This window comes from Cryptomeria japonica, chromosome 9 (assembly GCF_030272615.1).
Source record: "Cryptomeria japonica chromosome 9, Sugi_1.0, whole genome shotgun sequence".
Lineage (NCBI taxonomy): Eukaryota > Viridiplantae > Streptophyta > Pinopsida > Cupressales > Cupressaceae > Cryptomeria > Cryptomeria japonica.
Window position 1 is genome coordinate 159088803 of NC_081413.1, and position 25160 is coordinate 159113962.

Consider the following 25160-nt stretch of genomic DNA (forward strand, 5'->3'; position numbering starts at 1 on the left):
CTACAACTATATGGATTATATTGCACACCTAGTGAGATACTACAAAATTTGATTCCAAAATGAGAAAAAAAATTGAATTCCAACAATGTCAACCCTCCTCCTAACTTTCTCCATATGTTAATGTCTACTTTAGTAATCAAAATAGACAAGCCTCTCTTACCCTCTCCTTCTTTCATCGTGTGATATACAAACTAAGAGAGACACTCCTTAATGACTTGTCAATGTCTAGCCTTGTAGCCCTTCTATGACATCTCAAGGATGTTAGAGAAAGTGTGAATTCCAACACTAACACATTTTAAACATTATTTGGCATATAAAAAACATAAGAAAACATCAAAAACAATACTTGAAACATAAGGAGAACACATGATAATGACTAGAATATTAGGGGTTACCCAAGGGAAATCCCAAATCCCTTAAAGGGGAAAAATATAGTAAGAGTGAGTACTTTTCTCCTCAATCCACTATGTACCAATCAATTATACATTGTAATTTAAGTTGGTAATGTATATTAACACTATCATTTATCATGTTTGTGTACCTTGTCAAACCCTATAATGGTGTCTCCAAAACCTTGCTCCATGATGACAAAACCTGCCAAATGGCTTACCTTGAGAATAATAAGGAAACTAGTTGGAATGCACTATGTGTAGCTCTCTCTCTCTCTCTCTCTCTCTCTCTCTCTCTCTCTCTCTCTCTCTCTCTCTCTCTCTCTCTCTCTCTCTCTCTCTCTCTCTCTCTCTCTCTCTCTCTCTCTCTCTCTCTCTCTCTGTGTGTGTGTGTATAGAGAGAGAGATAGATAGATAGATGCATACATACACATACACATGTGTATGCATATGTATACATGCGTATACATGTATATACATATTTGTATAGGTGTGTGTGTGTGTGTGCGCGCGCGCGCGCGCGTGTGCGTGTGCATGTGTCACTTACACACCAAGAGATGATCACAAATATGATGCAATAGAGTGGAATTCTCTACTTTTTCTAGGAGGTGATTTTTTTATCACAATAGTTGGGACAAATTTGTTGCCTCTAATACAAAAATGTCTTGTATATTTTTCTTAAACAAACATCATTTTTCAACCTAAAGATGTTCAACTTATCTCAAGGCCTCCCCTAACCCTCAAACAAACATTTAAACTTTTGAGACTAATGGACATCTTGATGTAAGGTCCTCAAACAACTCTTTTTGAGTTTAAATACACGTAATCCTCTAAGAACATAAAACAATGTGTCATTTTACAAACCATCACATTTCTATTTATAGTTAATCTCAACCTCAACTATTAGTTTTGTTCTATTTTAAAACAAAAGTATTTTAGTAAATGAATTACTATTATTCAATTTTTGGATTCTAAAAGGAAGACCACGGTAAATTAAAAAACACATATTGTAGTGTAACATGATCACAAGGGATGAATTTTAATCATCCCTAAAGTAAAACAAACCCCTACAACCACTTTCTTGTAACCAAGGTTAAAGAGATGAATTTTTCACTAAAATCTTGCTAATTTATTTAAGACCTTTACATGATCCAGCATTCTATTTGAAGACAAGTGATGAAACTCAAATATTCTAAAGTGAATAATGGGACCTTTTCACCTTGTTTTTTCTTTGCTTCTTTATTGAATGAAAATGGAGTGCACCCTTAAGATTCACTTGAAGTGCTTTTTGTGATGTGTGATGGATGGTGGAATGTGGTTGCTTAGTAGAAATTAGCAATATGATGTTGGGATTAGGATGATAGATCAAGAAAACAACATCATCAAGATAAGATGAAAGTGGATAATGAAAATGTGATACGCGGCTTCCAATTTATATAATTTTCACAAGGAAAATTAATGCTCGAGACACATTGTTTAACAAGAATTTGAAGAAGACAAATGCATGGATTAAAGGCTTAGCCTTGTGATAAGTATCACAAGAGAGATAGAGGTGTCACATGGAATGTAAAAGCTAGGTATGCTCACACATGTATGAGCAAAGGAGTGGAGATAGATGCAAGATGAAAAGGAGACTACACATGTGTCAAGAGCATGCTCACACACGTGTGAACAAGGAGTGAGGTGAACAAACATGTTTACACATGTATGAGAGGTGTAGGGACACTTGTCATATGATGATGAGTTTATATTTAATTCTACAATATACTCCACATAAATGATAAACATTTAACCATCTTTAAATTAAACTAGATTATAATTTTTAACTATATAAATGAATTATAATTTAATACTACTAAAAAGAATCCAAAAAAATAAACAATTCCATATTCGATAATAATAAAAATAAAAGATATAACATATCTATATTTATATAAGGGAGCTCGCTGTCTTGTTTTTATGAATATTTTTACCTTTCTTTGAAATTCTAAATATTCTATGGAATGCCCATTTTATCAAAATCCTAAAATAACTATCATTTCCTACCAATGAAAAATAATAATAAATATGTAACAAAAACAAGAATAAAACAATAATAATAAAATGAGAAGAGTCAAAATTCAACCCATGTGTCGAAAGCCCAATTCACCTAAGCTGGGAAAACTTCAAGTCGCAAATTCGAAAGTTGGCTGGCGTATTGAACTAGCTGTCAACAAATTAAACCATCTCCATCGTACAAGATTAAGATTTTCAAGAAGAGAACATGGTTAAAATCCAAACCACGAAGCTAAAAAGAAACTAGGCAACAAAAGCTAATTGTTCTCTTTTTTAACAGCGGTGAGAAATTATCGGCCTATTGCAAGATTGTCGGTGGGGGGAAAACCTGAAAAGATCTAGGCAGCTACTGAGAATTATTTAATCAATCTGCCTGAATCATCTGAGGTCCTAAACCTCTCAATGGTGGTAATAGGTAAGTACCCCGCCTTGGACGTAGATTGAATCAGAAACAACGCAAAGCATTTATCTCTTCGAGTGGTGTGCGGTAACACAGACATCCATGCATGGAAGTAGCGCAGCGTACGGGATAAAAGGGTAAGGCAACGTTAAATATAGTGCCATGGGGTTCATCTACTACGTGTACGGATGAGGATCGAACACGGCACACCCCTGCTGCCCAAGAGAAAAATAATGCATACCTGGTCTAGAACACTAGATCTGTCTACCAAACGACAGTAACTACCTGAGAAATCTAACAAAAGAACGCTTCTTTTACAAGACCCATATCAGCTGGACGCAGAATGGCTTTTGCTAGGCTCATGTGTACTGTAGTTAGCCCTGTTCATAGTCAGTAGGTTGTATATCTAAAGGATGTCATTGATTAAGGGGCTGTAAATCACATTTTGTTTCAGAGTTTGCCACTGGTAGACAGTGAACCTTTTTTTACTGTAAAACAGGCTTTTAAGGCCTGTTGGAGTTAGCCACTGTTAGATATTGAAGCGCTCTTGTTCTCCAGCAGGCTTTAAGGATTGTCGGTAATGGTCCTGATGAAGTATGGAATGGGCCACAAGAAAAAGGGTGTGGTGGACATTGATTCTGAGAACAAGGTGGGGTGGGGTAGGACTCTGAACATGGGTTCGCCTCTGAGGCGTTATATGCTTGCTGCCGTATTGGCCTTGCAAATCATAATACTTGTAATTGTAAGGGGATTGCCAGTACCATTCCCCTGGTTGCCTCCTTGTCCCGTGCCAGTAGCAGATGTTTCTGCGACTGTGGGTGCGGCAGCATTAAATGTTACTGCAAGTTGGGATGATGATAGTGAAACCTCAAATGATTCGAAGGATGATGTAGCGGTATCCGGTGACTTTGTTACTGAGTCAGTTGCGTCAGATGTTTCTAATGCTGAGAATGCAAGCTGCGAGTTAGGTCTTGTCTATGTGTATAATTTGCCTCCTGTTTTCAATACTGATTTGCTGAAAAATTGCTCTACTTTGAGTCCTTGGAACTCCTTTTGCCCTGCCATTGTGAATTTTGGCTATGGGGATGTGATCAGGAGACCAAAGTTGCAAGCAGAAGAGAGAGGGACTTGGTATAAGACTGATCAGTTCACAGGGGAGATCATTTTTCATAAAAAGCTGATGGAGCATCCCTGTGTCACAGATAAGCCTCATTTGGCCAGGGCATTCTATGTGCCCTTCTATGCTGGTTTGGCTGTGGGGAGGTACCTGTGGAGGGAGTACCCCGCTGAGGTTAGGGACCGCGATGGGAAAATGGTGCTGGAGTGGTTGCAGGAGCAGGAGTATTGGAAGCGTAACTCAGGCTGGGATCACTTTATGGTGGTGGGGAGGATCACCTGGGATTTTAGGTAAGACTGATTTTCATGAGTCCCATTTGAGAAGTTCGTGGATCTCGATTAATGATTTTAGATTAGAAATCTACAATACCTTTTTCCTCAAATTTTTAAAGTGAATCTTCATTTGTATTTCAAGGAACCATACAGTTTAAAAGATATGTTTGGATGCCCGATTCTGTTTTATTAGCATTTTAAAGACCTTGGCTGATCATTTTAGATATCCAATGCCTCGGAAATGTACAGACTCTTTCGTTTTTAAATTTGTTAATTTTTATTCAAATTTTCAAAATGCTAGTACATTGTGATTAAGAGACTGAATCTTCATTTGTGGTTTATCAATGCTGGAAGATTTTATGGAACTATGCCCTTTTTAGAAGTTTAGATATATGATGCCCAATTCTCAAAATTGAAATTTAGCATAAGTTCACAAGATTTTTCAAGTATATTTTAAGCATTTATACGATTTGTTATGAAAAGTTGACAATTATCTTCAATGGGTGCTATTTTCGAAAGTAATCTTGAACAGAAGTGTCAAATGGCAAATATCATCCACTGAACATTTTCACAATTTCAGTAGATCCAAGGATATAGGTTTGTTAGTTTAATCTTGAACAGAAGTGTCAAATGGCAAATATCATCCACTGCACATTTTCACAATTTCAGTAGATCCAAGGATATAGGTTTGTTAGTTTCTTTAGGGTTTTACATTTTTTGTGTTTCAATGCTGGCAAATACTCAATCTTCATTTGGAATTGGCGAATGGCTTGTAAAGAAATTGAAGAAAATGTCAGTTGGTGTTTAACCAAATTTCCCTATTTGCAGGAGATCCAAAGATGAAGATTGGGGGAGTAGTTTCATGTACATGCCAGGGATCAAGAACGTCACAAGGCTGCTGATAGAGAGAAACCCCTGGGATGACAAGGAGATGGGAGTCCCATACCCAACTGCTTTTCATCCCAGAAGTGCTCAGGATGTGCTGAGGTGGCAGGATCATCTCAGAAATGTTGAGAGGACCAAACTCTTTTCTTTTGCAGGGGCAAGCAGGAAATACATACCCAACGATTTCAGGGGAATTCTGTTGGACCAGTGCATGAGGTCAATGAATTGCAGATCCCTCGATTGTTCAGGAACCCGATGTGTCAATGACACCATGGCCGCTGTCCATCTGTTTCTGGATTCAACATTCTGTCTACAACCCAGGGGTGACAGCTTTACTCGGAAGTCCATCTTTGATTGCCTTATAGCAGGGTCCATTCCTGTGTTTTTCTGGCACAGGAGTGCATATTGGCAGTACGAGTGGCACCTCCCTTCCAATTACAGTAGCTATTCTGTTTTCATTTCAAAGCACGATATTAGAAATGGTACTCAAATAGAAGAGGTTCTTAAGAGAATACCTGCTGCAGAAGTTCAGAGACTGAGGGAAACAGTTATAAGCTCTATTCCTAGATATGTATACTCTGCACCTGGGCACCGGTTGAAGGGTATGAAAGATGCTGTAGACACTGCTATTGATGGGTTTCTAAATACGGTCAAGTCATCGAGTCTAGCTCATATATAGGGACTTAGTGAGTATTAGGTTATTTGTACATATAATGTTTTTGAGGTAATTCCATATTACTCTAATTAGAGTGACATTTCTCAGGTGTCTGGTTCTTTAGGGACTTGGATCTATGATTTTAAGCCCAAAGTTCACAAGTGCCAGTGAAATATAGGTGCTAATTTTTTGTCAGATAAAAGAATTGTAGGATTTATATTTATTGCTAAGGTACATAATTCTTTGTGACAAGTATTACAATAAAAGGCCTGCCAAGGCCAGTTCTTAGCCATCAAAACACAATAACGAAATGAACTTGGACTGGTGTTGGAACATTTATTTTGATCATGGTTTTAGTTCTATATCTTTTGTCGTTGGATTCCTTTTAGCACTTTTAATTAACTGTTTCAACTTATTGTACTCGAGTTCCATTAATGTACATATGAGTTCATGGATCCAATCTGGTTATATGCACAGATAAATATTATATCTTTTTTTGTTCTAGGAAACAACCAATTAATTTGAATTTGTTTTTTCCTGTTAAGTTGAAGTCTTGCAGTTGTGCCGTGGGTCCAAGTTCAGATTAATTACTTTTCTTTTCCGAACAATTGTGGTGGAATCACTTCTGCCAACATTGTTCTTGCTTTCTGGCGAAGTAACAGTTCTTTCATTAACTGGAAGTAAACATGCCTTCTACAATTTACAGATCAGAAACCCAAACCTTAAGCATAAAAACTAATATGCATTTCAGTTCGAATTAACATAAGAATTCACTACTACAATGGGCAACCATGTTTTGGAAGTCTGAATATGGCAATTGATATTTAATCTGTTGCAAATATGGATTACATTTATTGATAGTTTGTACAGGAGTTATTGTTCAAGTTTGCTTAGCAGATGACAAAAACCAACCGCAGAACAAAACTGCCTTTGATGGAGACCTCGATGGCATTATAATCATCATTCAGAAATGTGTTTCAAGAACAGTGATTCAATACATACGTTGTACCCAGAATTGGAACATGTACTTAAAAACTTTGGAAGACTAGCATCTGAAGCTGGAAATGATGGGAAAGCGGAAACTCTTAGAAATGGTACATTTAGTTTTCTGGTACCCCTAAAGTAAAAACAGTATTGGAAATTTTGAAAGTTGATTTCTAGTGCCAGAGCCTTTTCGGAACTCTTGAGGAAATGTGTAAAATTTAAAAAATGTGTCTGAATCTGCGGAAATTCTTAACCACCCCCTCTTTGTAGGAGGTTCCAATGGCTTCCAATGAGGGCGAAGAGGGTGGTGTGAATGCAGCTCTGGTCTCTTGATTCTAGGAGCTTCAAATAGGAATGAAGAGGATGGTTTGAATGCAATTTTGGTCTATTGATTGCTTATGTGTTAAATTGAATGGCAAGGCAACAATTATAATTGAATTAAACATTCAGGCTTACAATATTGAATATACGTCAAAGAATTCTATTAGTCAACAGCTTCAAGATGATTTTAGTAAATTGAGAATGCTTCTGGAATAAATGTGATATTATTGTGTCAACTTTTATCACTCCATGATTGAACATCAGGATGAATGAAAGAAAGATTTTAATCATGCCTGTGAGACCAGGCAGTCTAAGGGACCGAGAACCACAACCTCAAGTTATCTTCAAACTCCTTTTTGATGTCGGATCTCCTACTATGGATCTTGATCAAGTAGCTAGCCATCCTGCTGATCTTTGCTTCCTCAAATAAATCGTGGAGGCTGTCTACTTTTAAGCCGTTTCCATACTGAATACATATATCCTCATAAGCAGCACACTCTATGAAGGTTGATATATACCAAAAAAAACGAACACAACAATAAAATATACAAATAAAATACCTAACAAAGATTTTTGAGATATAAACATCAAACTTAAAATTATTTCATGTCGGGGTAAAAATGAAAAGGATCGTCCTATTGATTACTAAAACCTGGAATACAATACAAAGTTAAAGAGTGGTTTATAGTATAATTATTATTCATCGTATTCTTAATAGATCATGGAATTTGAACTAAAATGTTGATAAAAAAACATCCACAGCTATGACCAGAACTACTTTTGATTACTTATATGGACGCTGAAAATATCATGTCTCCTATGATTATAGTATTTAATAGATTACAGAAATTATAAAATCTAGAGTGCTCCACTATTAATTTGTTGTAGCAAAACAAGAGCCTTAATGGCTTTATGATAGCTTTCTGATATGACCATATTATTCAATAGATTACAGAAGTTACAAAATCTAGATTGTTGCATTGTTAATTTGTTGTAGCAAAACAAGAGTCTCAATGGCTTTCTGATAATCAAAGATCATTTTATGGAATCTGCATCATGCGTCACAACTGCAAAATTTGTAGCTGCGCGAGAAATCCAAGCTTGGCATTATTACCACGTAAACAAGATATACTTATAATCTATATCTAACAGAGGTGTTTTGAATTGCAAAGCTTCCGGTAGAAAACTTTGTATGGTATTTTGCAACAAAATTTCACAATTTTCTGTCAAAAGGATTGCAATTCATTGTATATATTGTGGAAATATATTGTCTTTAATTGATACCCCTTTCATAGGAGGGAGATTGATTTTCTGTAAAGCTAAGCTTTTTGAAAAGCTGAGGATCAGGGTTTCAAAGAAGATTGAAGACCTAGCTTTCCTAAAAAGATAATGAAACTCCCGGGTAGTTTGTGCAGAAAACCACAGAGTTTTCTATCAAAAAAAGCATTGCAATTCTTTTATATGGATCGTGGAAATATAATGTCTTAAAGATGTTTTTGGCAAATAGCATCAGCTGCAATCTTTTTAATGTCTCCATGTGGTCGACATTGACATCTTCTAGGTCTAACCTAGGCAGAAGCAGAGGGCGCTTCCAAGATTTGAGCCTAGTCTTTCAAGTTTCTCTGCAACAAGTGACCCATCTTAGCAGAATCACAACTCAAACAAACATATTAGAAATCAATCAATATTTTCTAAGAACTCAAAAAAAGATAGCAGCAACAGTTCAAGGTGGATCTTTATATATGAATCTATTACAGTTACAATATTTTCCCACCTCTGATATCTCTAAAGGAATTACGATCCTGTTCGCATACCCATGACAGAAATAGTTCAGACAGGACAAGTCATCAAATTCCTGTTTCCCAAACTTAGTAAGCAGGTCATAACAAGGGTACATGATGCATTAGAAGAATATCAAGCTGAAGAACAAACCAATTCAAGTGAAGCCAAAATTCAAGATAACTTAGTTCACATATGGCTGGAATTGACGCTCCTGAGACACAAATGAATAAAGGATATGCTGTAGCCAGTACGGGGTGAAGTAGCAGTCGGGTTCTCTTGGGCTTATTTTCAATGGGATGGTAAAGCTCAACAAACCTTCCACCTTTCTCAAATCTAAACGTTTTATCAATAAAAAACGATGCTTGTGAAGCTAGGTGAAACATTTTGGGGCATTTAATTTAGGGATCATGGCACAGGATCAAAATGGCAAGAAATTACTTCTCTCAATTCCCATATCAAAAACTCAAGACATTATCTTTCCCAACCAGCCAGTCAGGACATGATAGGGAAAATCAGAGTTCCTCTTATTGCATTGTGATGGAATAGAAGGGCTATTATGGTTTGACTGGAAAGCATGTACTGAACAAATTGTTTAGCGTATTGCACTAGATGCATCGTAATTGTTGTCATTTTATGATACCTTTGGTCCATCAGTAAGAACCGATCAGAGATACGATCCATGGACCAGCGCTGCACTAGTTGATCAAGGAGAAAGCAGAAGAATCATGAAGTGTGAAGTGTGGGACAAGTTCCTCCCTTGGCCTTTTCTTCCTTCCCCGGAACCCTAAGGTTCTTTCCCTTTGCCTTCTCCTGTGCTTCTTCCCCAAAACCCCGAAGTTCCAAAGTTCCTTCTCTTTGCCTTCTCTCGCTTTTCCTTCTCCGGAACCCCGAGGTTCCGAAGTTCCTTCCCTTTCTTTCCCTTTCTCTTCCTTCCTTTCTCTGGAACTCCGAAACCCCGAGGTTCCGAAGTTCCTTCCTTAGCCTTCCCTTTCTTCTCTAGGGAACTCCGAAACCCCGAGGTTCCGAAGTTCCTTCCTTAGCCTTCCCTTTCTTCTCTAGGGAACACCGAAACCTAGAGGTTCCAAAGTTCTTTCCCTCCTTGCCTTTTCTCTCTAGTTCCCCCGGAACTCCGAAACCCTGAGGTTCCAAAGTTCCTTCCTTAGCCCTTTTTTTAGTTCCCCGAAGTTCCTTCCTTATCTTCCCCACTCTGGGTACCCGAGTTTCTAAGGTCTTCGGACTCTTTTCCAACTGGCGACACTTCTGAATGGCGTGATCAACACTCAAAGCTTTAAATGCTCCGACAGCTTTTGTGACTTATGCACCTTCTTTTGTGGAGCCATAGGGGTGCATTTAATGTTTTTGGCAGGATTTCCATTAAGGGAGGTACGAGGCCATGAGGCCATGCTTGTTGTAGTGACTTATGTCATGTCTGCATATTCTGACTTTGGAAGGTCAGTCAATCCACCTTCTCAGGGTTGCCTTTTGTGGGTATGGCTAGGTTGCTTGCATGTACAAAATTCAAGTGCATGCACTTCCCTGCACTCCCGGACTGACATACAGGAGTCATGATCACTCTTGTAACCTTTTTTCTATATAAAGGCTATTAAGCCTCATTGTAAAGGGTTCTCTCCCTGCTGCCTTGAGCTTTCCTATGCTCTTCTCTTGAAGACTTGTAATTATTTTTGCATTTTTGCTATTGTAAGTTTGGCCTTTGGCCTTTGAATGAATTGAAATTTCATTCTTGCCTTCCTTCAACTTATGCATGTTGTGTATGTTTCTTTGCCTTCATCATAGGTGTATGTTTTGTAGCTCTTCTCTCCATATATGCTATGTTAACTTGTTTTTTCTGAGTGTGACTTTTGGGAGTCCTTCTAACCTCCATACATGCATTTGGGTCACTCACGTAACTGAAATTTGTGCATCTCTTGGGTATTTCAGTTGATTCCTTGTGCCATTTCGGGTGGGGAGAGGAACAATCTCTTATCTTGGTGCATCACCTCCTTTGGTTTAAGCATTTCTCTCTTCCCTTTACCTCTGCAATTTGTTAGGATAGGTCTAGGAGTTAGTTTTGAAGTGTTGAGTTGGTTCAACACCAGCACCTGGATTGAGAAAGAAGTCGGCCTTCTTCGGAGATTCAACCCCTCATGCAAGGTCCCACCCTTCGGGGTTGTTTCCATGTTTCACAAGGTTGCTGAGTTGATAACTCAGCAAGGGTGTGAGCTTTTGTGATAACAGTAACTACACACAAACATACCTACTGTTGTACTGAACAAAGGGCTTTTATGTGATGAATGCTATTTCTATACTCTTTCTCCAGTTATCTTGGAGAACTTGGGTATCATTTGCTTTTAGTTATTAGCTTCTACAATGATGCGGGGACAATGATACTTTAGTAAACTTTCCACTCGAGTTTTTCGGCTGTTTAATGCGATGCTTGTTTATTCAGGTACATCTAATGTTGGGTTTTTATATAAAGTAAATTAAGATAAAGAAGCTCTCTGTCACATTCATTTGAATCTAAAAGCATCAACAGAAACAATAAAGGTAAGATTTCGATAGATAGGAAGTGCAATTAAAAATTCTCCTTCACAGCTAGTATGGATAAAAATATTGTTATGTGGAAGAGAAAAATGATATTTGCATCCAAAAATGTACTTTTTGTCACTGAGCCGAGTATTTACTTATTGTTAGTGAGCCCACTATTGCAAGTTTAGAGATGAAGTTACGGTTTTCAATAACATTTTCACTGTCTTCTGACTGTGCCTACAGTTTGCTAGGAAGTAATCCACTTTAATATACCTACGGATTGAAGACAGTTGCATTATGAAAATGAGAACCCATGGGAATAATTTTAAGAATTTAAGGGTTACCCAACAGATTGAGAAAAACTAATGTCAATTGAGCTGAATTGCATTTGTCATTACTACAGGCTGGTATTTGAAGCTTCAATTTGCAATCAACAAATTCAGGCATGTCTTTTACAATGCATATTTTTGTAACTTATAAAACTCTCAAAGAGAAAATAACCTGGCCAAACAACTGTTGAACTCAATTTTATATCTGCTTTGGGTATTTCAGAAATTCTTCATGCATTTTTCATTGACACTTTGGACTATTTCATCCGCACCTTTCTAATTTTGTTAGGAATGCAAGTCTTTCAAAGTCAAGGAGATATATATATTGGAGTTTGCAAATCAGACTTATAGCCAAAAATTAAGTGCACAATTCAAAGAATCAAACAAGGTAAAGATTGATTTTCACATTATTTCAGGCATATACTAGAGGCCCAAAGTCTTTTCCTAAAACCACAGTTATTTGATTTCTTGGCTGTTGGCAGAGATAATAATAATTTGGTGTATTAATAATAACCTTAGAGAGTTGTTGCAACTTACTCATCTAGACACTTCTTGGTGCCTGTACTGCAGTAATTAAGTACAAGTATTTAGCACCAATGTGGAATAAATTGACGAGGAGTCAGCTGATGTTGTAAAGAACTCAAAAATAATATACAAACTTCTAGGCAGAAGCTTCTCAGAGCTTATGTCCGCTGACACCATTGTAATCATCATTTTTGAGAATCCATGGATGTTGGAGAAGTTTTTGTAGAGACAGATGCTGCGAAGAATCTTTCACCAATATCTGCACGGCAGTACCATGACACATTAGCCTGCTTCATGTAATTTTGTTTAGATGGCTATGGTTGTCCCTACAAAGCTTGTTCTCATGGCAAAGCGCATCTTATCAGTGGCATCAGATGGAGCAACAGTGCTTATCTTTATGAGACCCAGTACTGCAAATTAAAACATTTATAATTTATCTATTGCTTCAATAAATGCAAAAGAATAAGTCACACTACCTGACGAATGAATCTTTTTGCTTTAGCAGAAACTACTGGTGTTGGAGGAAACCTCAAATCAACTTTGGCATCCTGCATCATTTTTGAACCAAATCAAAGGCCAACCTAAGCCTTGGATACCCCTAACTAGACAAACTTTGGTTTATCCTAAGAGACATAAACTTGTAAACTGAAACAGATATTTAGGATCCTAAAATGAACACTGCACTTGACAGGAGTTACACAGGGATCTCTAACCTTCTGTAAGTATCAGAGTGCTTCTTTTCTACAAATGGGTGAACACCATAGAGGAACTCATTACACAAAACTCCCAAGCTCCAAATATCAACTGCATTATCATGTTCCTTCTTCTCAACTGTGAATAGTTATTCTAAAACCATTTAGTATTACTGTAGGCTCAATGACTGCAAACTCCAGAAAAATTTGCAAAACAATAAAGAAACTAAGAGAGGACTGGAAAATTTTAAAATACCCATTTCAGGTGGTAAATAATTCAAGGTTCCGCATATGGTATGCCTTTTATTAAAGGAATGCACACAAAGTCCAAAGTCCAAACTCCAAACTCCGCAAGCTTCAGTTCACCCTGGAATTCATTATTTCGAAACCATTAAGTTTTACAGAAAGGCCAACTCCAGATTAGGTAGTAACACAGGCCACCGCATTCAACAAAGAAGTTTACAGTCAGAATGATGAGTGGGTTTCGTCTATATGGAATATGTTTAAGCATGAATATAAACATCAGATTGTACCTTAAGACCAACCAAAACATTTTGTATCTTGATGTCGCGGTGTATTACATGCTTTTCATGGCAGTAAAGAAAAGCCCGTGCCACGGATGCAATATACTGTGGAAGAGAAAAGGTTGGATTCAACACCAGGCCTTCATCACAACAGAAAAGTAACATAGGTTTAAGAGACAATAAACTGCTGTGCCTTCCAATGGAGGCCCCAGCATAATGTAGCTAGATGCAAAGCTTTTGGCACTGCCGATGTACTTCCTATGTAAGTGATGATTCCATAGACGAAAAATCTAGGAATATCAGATTGCAAATGTAGACTGTCTAGAGAGTTCCTTTTTTGATATGATTGATGTTGTATGTAACTTCAAGTTCGTATGCATGCTTTAAGACCGGATTGACTTACAGTAGCTGCTCGTTTCTCACTGAAGAATCTGCAGCGCTGAAGCTCTCTGTGCCGTTGGCCCTTTGGAGCATACTCAAGAACAAGATATATATGCTTCTGTCATTAAAAGGGAAGTCAAATGTTAATTTTAAGGAATATTTATATTGCTCTGCTCTTTAAAGATTGAAATTACCCTAAACAATCATCCAAGTACTGAAGAGCAATCCCATATAAAGAGGTTGGCCTTTGGTGGGATTACAAAACTTATGGAGGGTATCAGTACACAACATAATCATCTAAGATTTTAAATTGTATAGGAAGCATACTTATTCAATTAGCTATAAACAAGGTGGGCCTAGTCTCGTGAACTAGGCTATCCACTACTCTATCTGAGGATAACTACAATGGTTAAAACTGAGATACTGCATTTTTAAAAACAAGTTAAACAGACACCTGATCATGAAAGTAGCCATAATAGCGAAGTATATTGGGATGTCTCAGGTGACTCTGGATTTCAATTCCCTTCTCAGCAGATATTGTCCCTGGTACTGCTGCAGTTGGCTCTTGAAGAGTACTTTCAAAGCCACCAGATGTTTACTCTGTTTTGAAAGGTAGAAGAAGCGAATTTGTGTCAAAAAAAAATTGTACGAAGACCACATGAAAAAATAATTTTAAATAAGTTATTTTCAATTAAACCTTCTTCTCCATGGCTAGGTACACGTTCCCAAATGCACCCCTTCCCAGTGATCTCCCAATCTTAAAATCTTCAAGATTCCAGCACTGCTGACACTTCGGAGCTCCTTCCTCTACCAATTCCTGCAATGAACAGATGGAACACTTTATATCCATTCTCTGGTTCAAAACCCTAACAACAAACTCTGAAACAAATTTTCCTCTCGTGGTTGCAAAGCCTCCCCATCTCCAACAGTTCACTGGAGCTAAATAATGAAGCCGTACATTCATAGAATAAATAACCGAGAAATTTCAATGACTTACAATAAACCTTCTTGATCGGACTGCACCAGGAAAAGATCATACCACTAAAACAGAATAGAAAACACAGGTCTCGCTGGCCTGGCCTATAAACTAATTGTTCAGACTTAACCCTTGGAATGCCTCTGATCAACAGGGGGCTGCACTGTTTTCATTAGCTATCATGGTACTCCTCCAATGCTGTAGGTGAGCGTTTATCTACGTTTCTGTTTCTTTCATGGGCTTATTGGACTTGCCTATTCTAAATGAGATCTACCTGTGCAGCGCCACCGCCCTATGCCGGTGCTACGTGGACATTAATAAATATTTTTGAGGATTTAATGGTGATCACTGAATGTAGAACAAAATTATTATAATTTATTTCTTCCGTTTTTTCTCTTACCAGGGGTTATAATTTAATAGAAACAAGAAAACGAAATCCAAATAAGCTATTTGCCATCACCTTCTACAATCTACTTCTCTATGAAGTTTGTGAATAAATATGAATATATAGAAACAATCTACATTTAGCAAGACCTTAAGGAGTTATCTAGCAAATCAACGAAAATAAAAAGCAGCAGCAAAGAATGGGTACATGCCTTCTGCTCTTCCAGGACTTGATTTTCTGGAATTACCGCCATTGCCATTATTGCATCCCTTTGTTTTCTTTAGCCTTTTTGAATTCGAGTGATTACAATTCAACGGAAATGTGTAGTCTCCAAACTCTCTGGTAGAACCCAGCAATTGGGAACGTATTAAGAGCTGAAATTAAGTGGTAGTTGCAAACTTTTATTAATTTAACGCCAAGCCACAGCTTAAAAGACCCAGTTACCCTGAGTTCCGTGTACAAAAGAAGAGAGAGAGAAGGGCTAACAGCTTAAGATATTTGATATTTGAAAATCAGCTCTCCAACGGTCACATTGGAGGTTGCCCTTGTGCAATCGGAGCATTCTTGCAGAGAAATCTTACCTATGTTTTACGTAGGAGATTTAAATTCGAACTCGAATGAATAGATAACTAACATTGCACACGCCAATGTTTTGTCACTGATTTTATAATTTTTATTGTTTACGGATAATTTTGACTGAATAAAGATATCTATTAATAAAATGCTCCCTCCGATATGCCTTAAAAATAGGTGTCTTTGAAGTCTTAATTGCTTTAAACTCTACATAAACGTGTAACTTTTTGCACATTGATTATGCAACTTTGAATCAATCCCACATCGTGCAAGTTTGTCTTGTAACCGATAGATTTAATTTGGTGAAATATGTAATAATATTAATTGGTTCCCTCCAATCTTTGCTATTTGTTATGGCATAAGAGTTGACAATAATTAAGAAACTATAGGGAAATTGTTGAATTGTGAGAATCAAGTTTTTTTTAGTCGAACCACCTTTAACTAGGTTTATGGCCTTGGACAAATGTTCAATAGAGACAAAAATCAAGTATGCAAGTGTGTTAAATGATGTAATATAGATTAGATTTAAGTTGTTGATCTAAATTATGTATTCCTAGAATGATTCTTCTCTTCAATGTATATGATCTCTCAAATGACTTTTCACTATCAACTAATGTTCAAATGAATGCCTTTAAATACCAAAAACATAATGAATTGTTGCATAGATATACTGAAATGACTTCCAATGCTATAAGGAGAGAGAAATAATTAGTCATTTGAATTTTGGGTCAAGTTCATTCCATACAATATGGATCACACACATTATGGAAATGACTCAAGATGAATAAACTGAGATCGTCGGACCAAAGCTAGATATGTGGAAGTGTGAGCTAATTAACAAGGTGAATATGTGGAAATATGGATGAATAGGGAAATGATACAATTGGATGTGTGAGAATGTGTGTAAGTGAGAGTAAATAATAATGGATAGGTATTAGGAAAGGAGCCAAGTGTACCACGTGTCACCATATAATCACATCGACATTCTTTCGAAATTGGGCTCAAACTAAATGAAAATTGAGATGGGTATTTGACACATCTTTGTATATAGATTATGCACTCTTCTATGTAAATTAACCAACGAACATTAATTGAATCACAATTATAAGTGAGTATGTCTTATGATAATGACTTGGCATTGATAATTAAAAATATTAAAATTTAATGTATGGAATCAAATAAATTAATTGCAAGAGTACTTACCTCTAATTTTGTTGTAGAAATCTTTGTCCAAATGTCAAAAGTGCATTTACTAAGGTTCTATAATTTTTGCTCTATTTATTGATTTATAAAATTTTATAGTACTCTGTTTGGGTTCAAGTCTATGTGCTCAAACATGATCTCTATATATTTGGACTTGAGCCTACACACAAAATTGAATTGATGCTTATGAATTTGATATGGTAGAATGTGGAATCTAAAGATTCACTCACCTCGATTTTTAATGCTTACTAGTTGTAAGGAGAAGTAATGTTCACAAACACCTTTGGAGAATTCGTCAAATTGCAAACTCCTTACCAATTAAACTCAAAACAAAGCTTAAGTTGTAAACATGCAAGTATTTTTACATTGATCTTATGAGAAGAATATTGTAGAAACTAATATGCATATATTTTAGTAACATTATGGCATATAACAAAATTTAGAAAAAAAAAAGAATGTCTGAATAATATTAGAAGCAACCACAAGAATAAAGGTGACACAAATATATCATTAGAAAAATATTTTGAGAAAAAACTAACCTCTAAAGTATGAAAGTGATGTGTTCCCAACAATAGTAAATATATAATATAGTATCAAGCTTTAAACCTTCCATAGAGATAAATAGTTTTTAGTTCTATAAGAAAACCGACAACATAATCCTAATAAAAAATAATGTATAATATCACCATCTCAATATTGAAAATTTAGAAGAAAAAAAAAAGAGCACAAGGCTACAAGACACAAATCAATCATACATCTTCAACTCACAAATGATTACCACTAACTACCAACTAACTCATAACTAATAACTAACTAAAAACTAACATATATATAATATTATTATTTATTATATTTCTATGTTGTGCACTATAATTCATAACACTCAAGCCCTTAATATATAGACTAGTCACAAAAAACCACCATAAGATATTATTATGGGTTTAAATGAGGTCACAAAATACCATGGTAAGAATTCTCAAAAGTGATTATAAGAGAGATGACCTCCAAAAAATAGACTGTATAACTCTTCTCACAAGCATCTTAACCTTCATTATGCAATGACATATGTAACTCCCCAACACTCCCCCGTGAAAGAATAATTACATATTACACCCATTAATAATAGACTTGATGTCCTTCAAGTCTAATATGTAACCCCCTATTAAATGCCTCAATACAAAAAGATTTGTTTCAAGTCCTCAAAGACTAATAAAGTAGTTGCATCCATCCCCATCCCCACATTGACATGTCCTACTTTTCCCAATCCATGATTCTTGGATATTATTATTTACTTATGTATGAATAATTAAGTTACGCTAGACCTTCATATATGCAAGGTGAATAATATGCATGATCCTAACATTTTCTCACTTGGTATTTATATTGTAAAATCATAAGCGCTCTAAAAATATGCACTAGAACCACTAGTAAAATAATAATGTATCCTAAAATAACTCTTCATGCTCACGGGTTCAATAAAGCAACCTACATCATCCATCAAATGACTACCATCTCAACCACATCACTCTCATTCTCAATCATTGCCAATCATGAAAGATAAGAAACCCATGCTAGGACCACATTCTAAATGTCATAAAGAAACCACTATATAATGTCAACCCAAACAAATACACCAAATTCCATTAACTAGAAAAAACCTTGACTAAAGCCAAAGGTTTAATATTTTGTTATCTGTAGTAGACCTTGGTGTGATGTGATAAAAAGAGAGAACTTATATATATACAATAAGTATAAACCATAGTATAATAAATTATAGATATTCATTTAACCAATAACATCACATATTCATATACTTTAATGTCTTACATGTCTTATAATACATTTATCATGCTTCACTTATATATCTTTCGCACTTCCTTATTCTCTTACGTATAATTACTTCACATTATTCCACACATGTTTCTACACTATTCCACATTCTTATCTTCCCATTTTCCTTCTTTATATAGCTAATGTATACCTTTTCATAATACCTTTCCATCATATCCTTTCATAATAACTCTTAGTTATCTTATTACCACAAACTTGCATTTCATTTTTTGATCTTTAATAGATTATTTTGGTATATTAAAGGTGTTTTAAGGCTATTTAAGTGGTATACAATGGATATATGGGTCTAGAAATGACCCAAATGACATATGTAGTGCCTCACAACCCTATATCTTACAAGCATTCTCCTCAAGCCTAAAATATTCTCTTGTCCTTAAGACAACCAGGTGAAACCACTTGTATCATTTAGGATTACCTTTCTTTTCATGATCTTTCCTTAGTAGAAACCATCTTTAGTTTTGTGACATGTTTCAATTATAGTCTTATTCTTACTTCTTTTCAGTAACACCCCTCGACAAACTCTAATATTTTCAAACATTCAAAATTTTATTGATTTCTAGCATTTTTTACATATGAATATTTATGCTTGTACAATATGTTAAATATATATGTGATATTTTTCTAGTTATATCCATCAATTTCCATCCACAATTCATTTCCATACACTCTTGCATAGATTATTTCTTCAACTCTCTATTCCAACACATATTTTTAGAATGATTCTTTAATCCACAAATGCTACAAGGATGAAGTATCTGACACATTATTTTCAATGCCCTTTCCAATGACAATGAGAACATTTCATTTTGTGAATAGATTTGTTAAAAGTTGGTGTACTTGTAACATCATCTTCTTTTCAATTTCTAGGACCTTCATTATTTACCCTCACAATTGGTGTAATGGGCTTACAAACTTTTCTTACATATCCTATTCTTCCAATTGTCTTATGGCCAAAATTCTTTGGAGATCATCCTTTCTCCTTATCATCCCTTGTGGATTCAAAATTATTGTTATCCTTACAATTACAGTCTTCATAAAAATATTTTTTTATATATATCACATTTGTTAGATGATTCAACAAATGAATAACACAATTCATTTGTATCACATGAGGCATTACATAGTGTAGGCTTAGACCTTAGCAATTGAATTTCCTTTTGACATGTTGCAAACAATTGATTTGGACAACCAATTATTTTCTTATTTCAATTTTAATACATCATCCTTCTCTAGACTTTTTTCCTCTTTTGTCTTTGTTTTAGCTATCTCAAGTAGTAAATTCGTCTTTTCTTGTAGTTCTTTATTGTCCAATTTAAATTCATTCAATTCTTGTTTAAGATTATTATTTTCACATAATAATTCATATTTCTCCTTTTCAACTCCTTTATCCTTGTTATAATTTCTAAACCACACCTTTTAATTGTTATCAAGTCTTCTTTGAAAATATCTCTTGCACACCTTAAACCCTCATTTTCTATCTTCAATCTTTCTCATTAATTCATATTTACTTGAAAAAAAATTCCAAAGTTTTCACTTTTGAATTTTTTAACAATAATTTCTTATTTTTCATAATATCCTTCCTTACACAACAACAACCAAGGTCCCACAACAAAACCAATGTTGATAAAACATAGTGATAGGAGTCTAAGGTTTAATATTTTTGTAGCAATGAAAAGGGATAACTTATATGCAATAAGTATAAACCATATTATAGGGGTTCTTCCCATAGTGTGTTGGTTAAGTGGTGGTATTATTGTTGTGACCACCAAGGTTCAAACCCCGATTGGGCCATTATGATCACAAGGCTTGTGCCTTTTCTAATACAAAGTGCTCACAGGATTCAACCTTAGCATCGTTATATGGGGATGAGCTCCCTCATTTGTGACCTCGCCAATTTATATCTTTAGATTAAAAGTGTTTGATGTGGAGTTGGAGAGTGTGTCATGCCTAACATCACCAATCACGTTAAAAGTTTACCCGTCACTTATTTATAAGAAAAATGTATGAACCATATTATAATAACTTATACATATTCATTTTTACACCAATAACATTATATATTCATATACTTTAATGCCTTGCCTATGTCTTATGATACATTAATCATACTTCACCCATATCACATGTTTCCTCACTATTCTACACTCTTATCTACCACTTTCCCCTCTTTATATAACCTCCTTATGCCTTTTTCATAATACCTTTCCATCATATCTTGTCATAATAACTCTTAACTATCGTATTCCCATGAATTTGCTTTTTATTCTATAATATTTCACTCTATAGCTTATTTTAGTATATTATAGGTGTTTTAAGGCTATTTAAGTGTCATATTATGGATATATATAGGTCTAGAAATGAACCAATTGACATTTGTAGTGCCTCACAACCCTATATGTGTGAGCTTGAATTTCATCCTTAGAATATTACCTGCAATAAGTTAGTTTCACAAAATACAATGGAAATGCATACAGGAAATCCAAAATCCACCAATGAAACTACATGAAATACATACTAAAATAAATCATTATTTTACCTTCATGGCTTATGTCTCATTGTGTCCTAACTCCATTGTTCCTGGTTGCAGATGGTGTGCTCTCAGACAATGCATTGTTGGCTTCCAAGATGGCATATGAAGAATGGACTGATAACTTGTAGTTAACTGATAGTATGATATGCAAAGCTACATGATTGTGCTAAAATGATTATGCTATATGATATTTGCTATTTTCTATTTGCTTCAAAACTCACGGATGCATATGATTAATTGAAAAACTATTTGAAGAATAACTTCCTCTCAACTGAAGCTCTTGGTTTTATAGACTTTGAGAGGATAAGATGATGTGGCTCAGATCAAGGGTCTTGATCAGATCTGCAGATTTGAATGGCTATGAGCAAAGGTGAAGGTTGAGAGAAAGGGGGAAGGAGAAGACAAGTGTCACTCATCTCACCTTGACTGGGTTGCTGACTGAGGGAATCTAGGGATGGTTGGAGGAAATTTAGGCATGGTAGGACAAGTGGACTCAAGTCCTTCCCAAGATGTAGGGGGTGTTGGAGAGAATATAGGAAATGGTTATGAAATATGTATACGTACACAGTTTCATTAATTTTGGAGGTTGAGGATAAATCATGAATTAATATTTAAGGAATATTAATTTCCTTAGCCACATGTTTGATGAGTTGGCAAAGGGAAGATGAAGTGGAGATGGAGGGTGAGTTGGAAAAGGGATTAAATAATTTTGAGAATTATTTAATATTTGAGACTATAGGATAGGAGAATAATTATTAAATATTAGATATTTAATTGCTTGGAGGAGATAATTAAATATTAGATATTTAATTAACTTGGTTAGAGGAATAATCAAATATTTAGATATTTAATTAAATAGAGGAATAAGATAGATGAATTAATTAATAAAATATTAATTAATAGAAAGACATGAAAATGAATTAAATAAATTAATCTTTTCAAATTAACTATTTAATAGACGAATAATTATTAAATAAATATAAAATATTTATTTAATTGCTCATAGCCAATTTTTAGGTGTATACATTTTGCCCCTCTTTGAAATGATGTCGAGACAACATTATTTCAAAGATTAAATCAAGTCTCGATAATGCCTGATAGAAATTGAAAATCCAGATTGTGTGCCCCCTAAGGAGATTGATCGTGAAATTGTCGAAAATTTTAGTTTGAATGATTAATCTCATCATTAATGTGATAAAACTTCAGTCAATCAAATTCATTAAAAATAAATTAAATTGCCCCATTTTTGAAATTAATTACTCTTCAAATAGTAAATATAAAATTAACCAAGGCTAATTTTAACTTCATTGTTATCCTTGTCAGCTTTTGGAGAGAATATTCTTGCTGAAGTGACCAAAATGGTGATTCCCGTGGAGAACCATTGATTCGAGCGAGTTCGGCGATATCAGCGGCCAGCGGAGTATGGGTATTCGATATGTATCTTAGCCCGAGCTTTGTTTTCAAGTTTTCATTCAAGATTTCATGTTTTAGGCATCTTTTTTTGAATTTTTGAAAATTTTGAATTTTTCGTTTTTAAGTTTAGCGCATTTGCAATTTAGGTTAGCGCATATGCAATTTTGGTTAGCGCATATGCTCTGTATGTTAGCGCTTATGCATAGAATGTTAGCGCAAATGCTTAGATTAGCGCTTATGTTTTATTTGTTAGCGCTTATGCATAGAATGTTAGCGCAAATGCTTAGAATAGCGCTTATGTTTTATTTGTTAGCGCTTATGTTCAATAGGATAGCGTAAATGCATAAAGCAGCACATATGCATGGTCAATTAGCGCATATGAGCAAAAAAATAGCGCTTTTGCTTAAATTAGCGCATATGCATGGTCGATTAGCGCATATGATCAAATAAATAGCGCTTTTGCTTAAATTTGAGATTGTTGATTGATACAAAAGCTAAAAATCACTTTGATGTTTTAGATCTAACATTTTTGATACGCATGTATGATGAAATAGAGTCATGATTGAGTGATTGTATGATTGATAGATTGATATATAGTTTTGATTACTGGATTAAGTAGCTCTGATTAGCTTGATTGATAAATTTGATGATTGAGTAGCTTTGTTTAGCTTGATTAATAGATTTGATGATTGAGTAGCTCTGATTAGCTTAATTGATAGATTTGATGATTAAGTAGCTCTAATTAGCTTGATTGATAGATAGCTTTGTTTAGCTTGATTGATTAGTAGATGATTGAGTCAGTTTGATTTGATTGATTGTTTTATTTGGACAAACAGGAGAAACTTGATGTTCTCCAGTGTCGGGAGAAATTACCGGCCATACGTCATTTAGTTCTGGAGTTATCCCAAGCCGAGATTAGACACATAGATGCATGTGGTTTACGTCATTTATTGTTTATGCCAGAGATTATGCATAACAGAGGTTTGTTGACAGCATTAGCCGAGAGATGGCATAGTGAGCATAACACTTTCCACCTACCGACGGGTGAGATTAGTGTTACGCTAGAGGATGTCTACAGGATTCTGCATATCCCGGTGACTGGGGAGCTAGTGCAGTACGATTATTAGGATCGCGTTGGGACTGAGGCTTGCAGAGTCATTTTTGCTGATGAGAGCATCAGTAGAGGAGAGATCTGATGGGTAGACATGGTGATGTACTATGAGACTCTTCCTATGATTCTTGTTGGTTTGATTGGTGGTTTTATATGTCTGGATAGGCGATCTCGAGGCTTTTCGGTTAGATGGGGTGAGGTGCTACTAAGCATGATGCAGCATCGGACGCGATATGCTTGGGGTGTTTGTATGCTAGCACATTTATATCATGATCTACACCAAGTTGTGTATGATGAGGGTGCGAGTTTATCGATATGATGTACTTTATTACAGATCTGGTGCTGGGAGCACATTGCTATTACACGACCTATCCATCATAGAGTTCATGGAGAGAGGCAGACATATGTTTATTTTTATGCAGGTGTTCTTACTCAGCCCAAGCTGGGTAAGATGGAGTATTGGCGTTGGGTTCTTGATTCTTTGGATAGTATTATTTGGAGACCATATGTTGATTGTGAGCCATGGATGGATGATGCACACACATTACCATTTATCATGCAGAGTAGATATCTCATTGGTCATACCCCCTTCATTGTTGAGCGACAGTTGATTGGTCAGATTTTGAGACAGTTTGGTATCATTCAGCCTATGCCTACTGGTGTGACTATTTATGCTCGGTGATACAGAGATAGGCGGGATTGGGGACCATCTTTGTCATTTGAGATTGCTCGTGCAGAGTTTGTTGCTACTCTGAGAGTGGCTTACAATATGAGATTACGCATTCTTGATCCTGGGGTTACTGCAGAGTATGCTCAGTATTTATTAGCTCATCCATTTCCTCGGATTACGGATCCAGCAGATCCTCCTCCTAGCTCAGGAGATGACGATGATGATTCAGATGATCCTGTTAGCAGGAGACGGAGACGTAGACGAGAGCTTAGAGCTACACATGAGGCTGGGAGAGGTGGAGATGATGGTGGGGATGGTGGTGGTGGTGGTGGACCTGGACGGAGAGGACGTCGATTGAGAGTCTATGGAGGACCATTTGGACTGGCTGGCAAGATTGATAGACCTCGTCCTATGGGTGGGAGAGATGGTGGACGGATTGGGAGGGATACTGGCAGGGTAGTGATGAGATCACCTAGAAGATTGGCAGTGACAGGGGGCAGGGTGACTGGACTGGATGGGGGTTGTGGGAGAGGTATTGATTTTGGACGGATTCAACCAAATCCTAGAGTTATTGCAGCTCATGGTGGTGATAATGAGGATCCTGAGGATCA

The 25160-nt window shown here is 35.9% G+C and overlaps 1 protein-coding gene and 1 pseudogene across 1 annotated transcript; one reads left to right on the forward strand and one right to left on the reverse strand.

Annotated features, from left to right (window-relative positions):
- The first annotated feature begins 2708 nt into the window (after positions 1-2708).
- LOC131059057 (xyloglucan galactosyltransferase XLT2) lies at positions 2709-6135 on the forward strand. Its single transcript, XM_057992496.2, has 2 exons — positions 2709-4251; positions 5062-6135. Exons 1-2 carry the CDS (start codon positions 3425-3427, stop codon positions 5795-5797), a joined length of 1563 nt encoding a protein of 520 aa, XP_057848479.2. The 5' UTR covers positions 2709-3424; the 3' UTR covers positions 5798-6135.
- A 5762-nt stretch (positions 6136-11897) lies between these two features.
- LOC131059633 (serine/threonine-protein kinase Aurora-2-like) lies at positions 11898-15767 on the reverse strand (annotated as a pseudogene).
- Between the last annotated feature and the right edge of the window lie 9393 nt (positions 15768-25160).

What these genes read in the sequence shown, in the direction of transcription:
- LOC131059057 (XM_057992496.2), top strand. Translation starts at nt 3,425, where the DNA reads ATGGTCCTGATGAAGTATGGAATGGGCCACAAGAAAAAGGGTGTGGTG. An exon ending in AGGATCACCTGGGATTTTAG is followed by an intron (nt 4,252 to 5,061) that starts GTAAGACTGATT and finishes CCCTATTTGCAG; the next exon opens with GAGATCCAAAGATGAAGATT.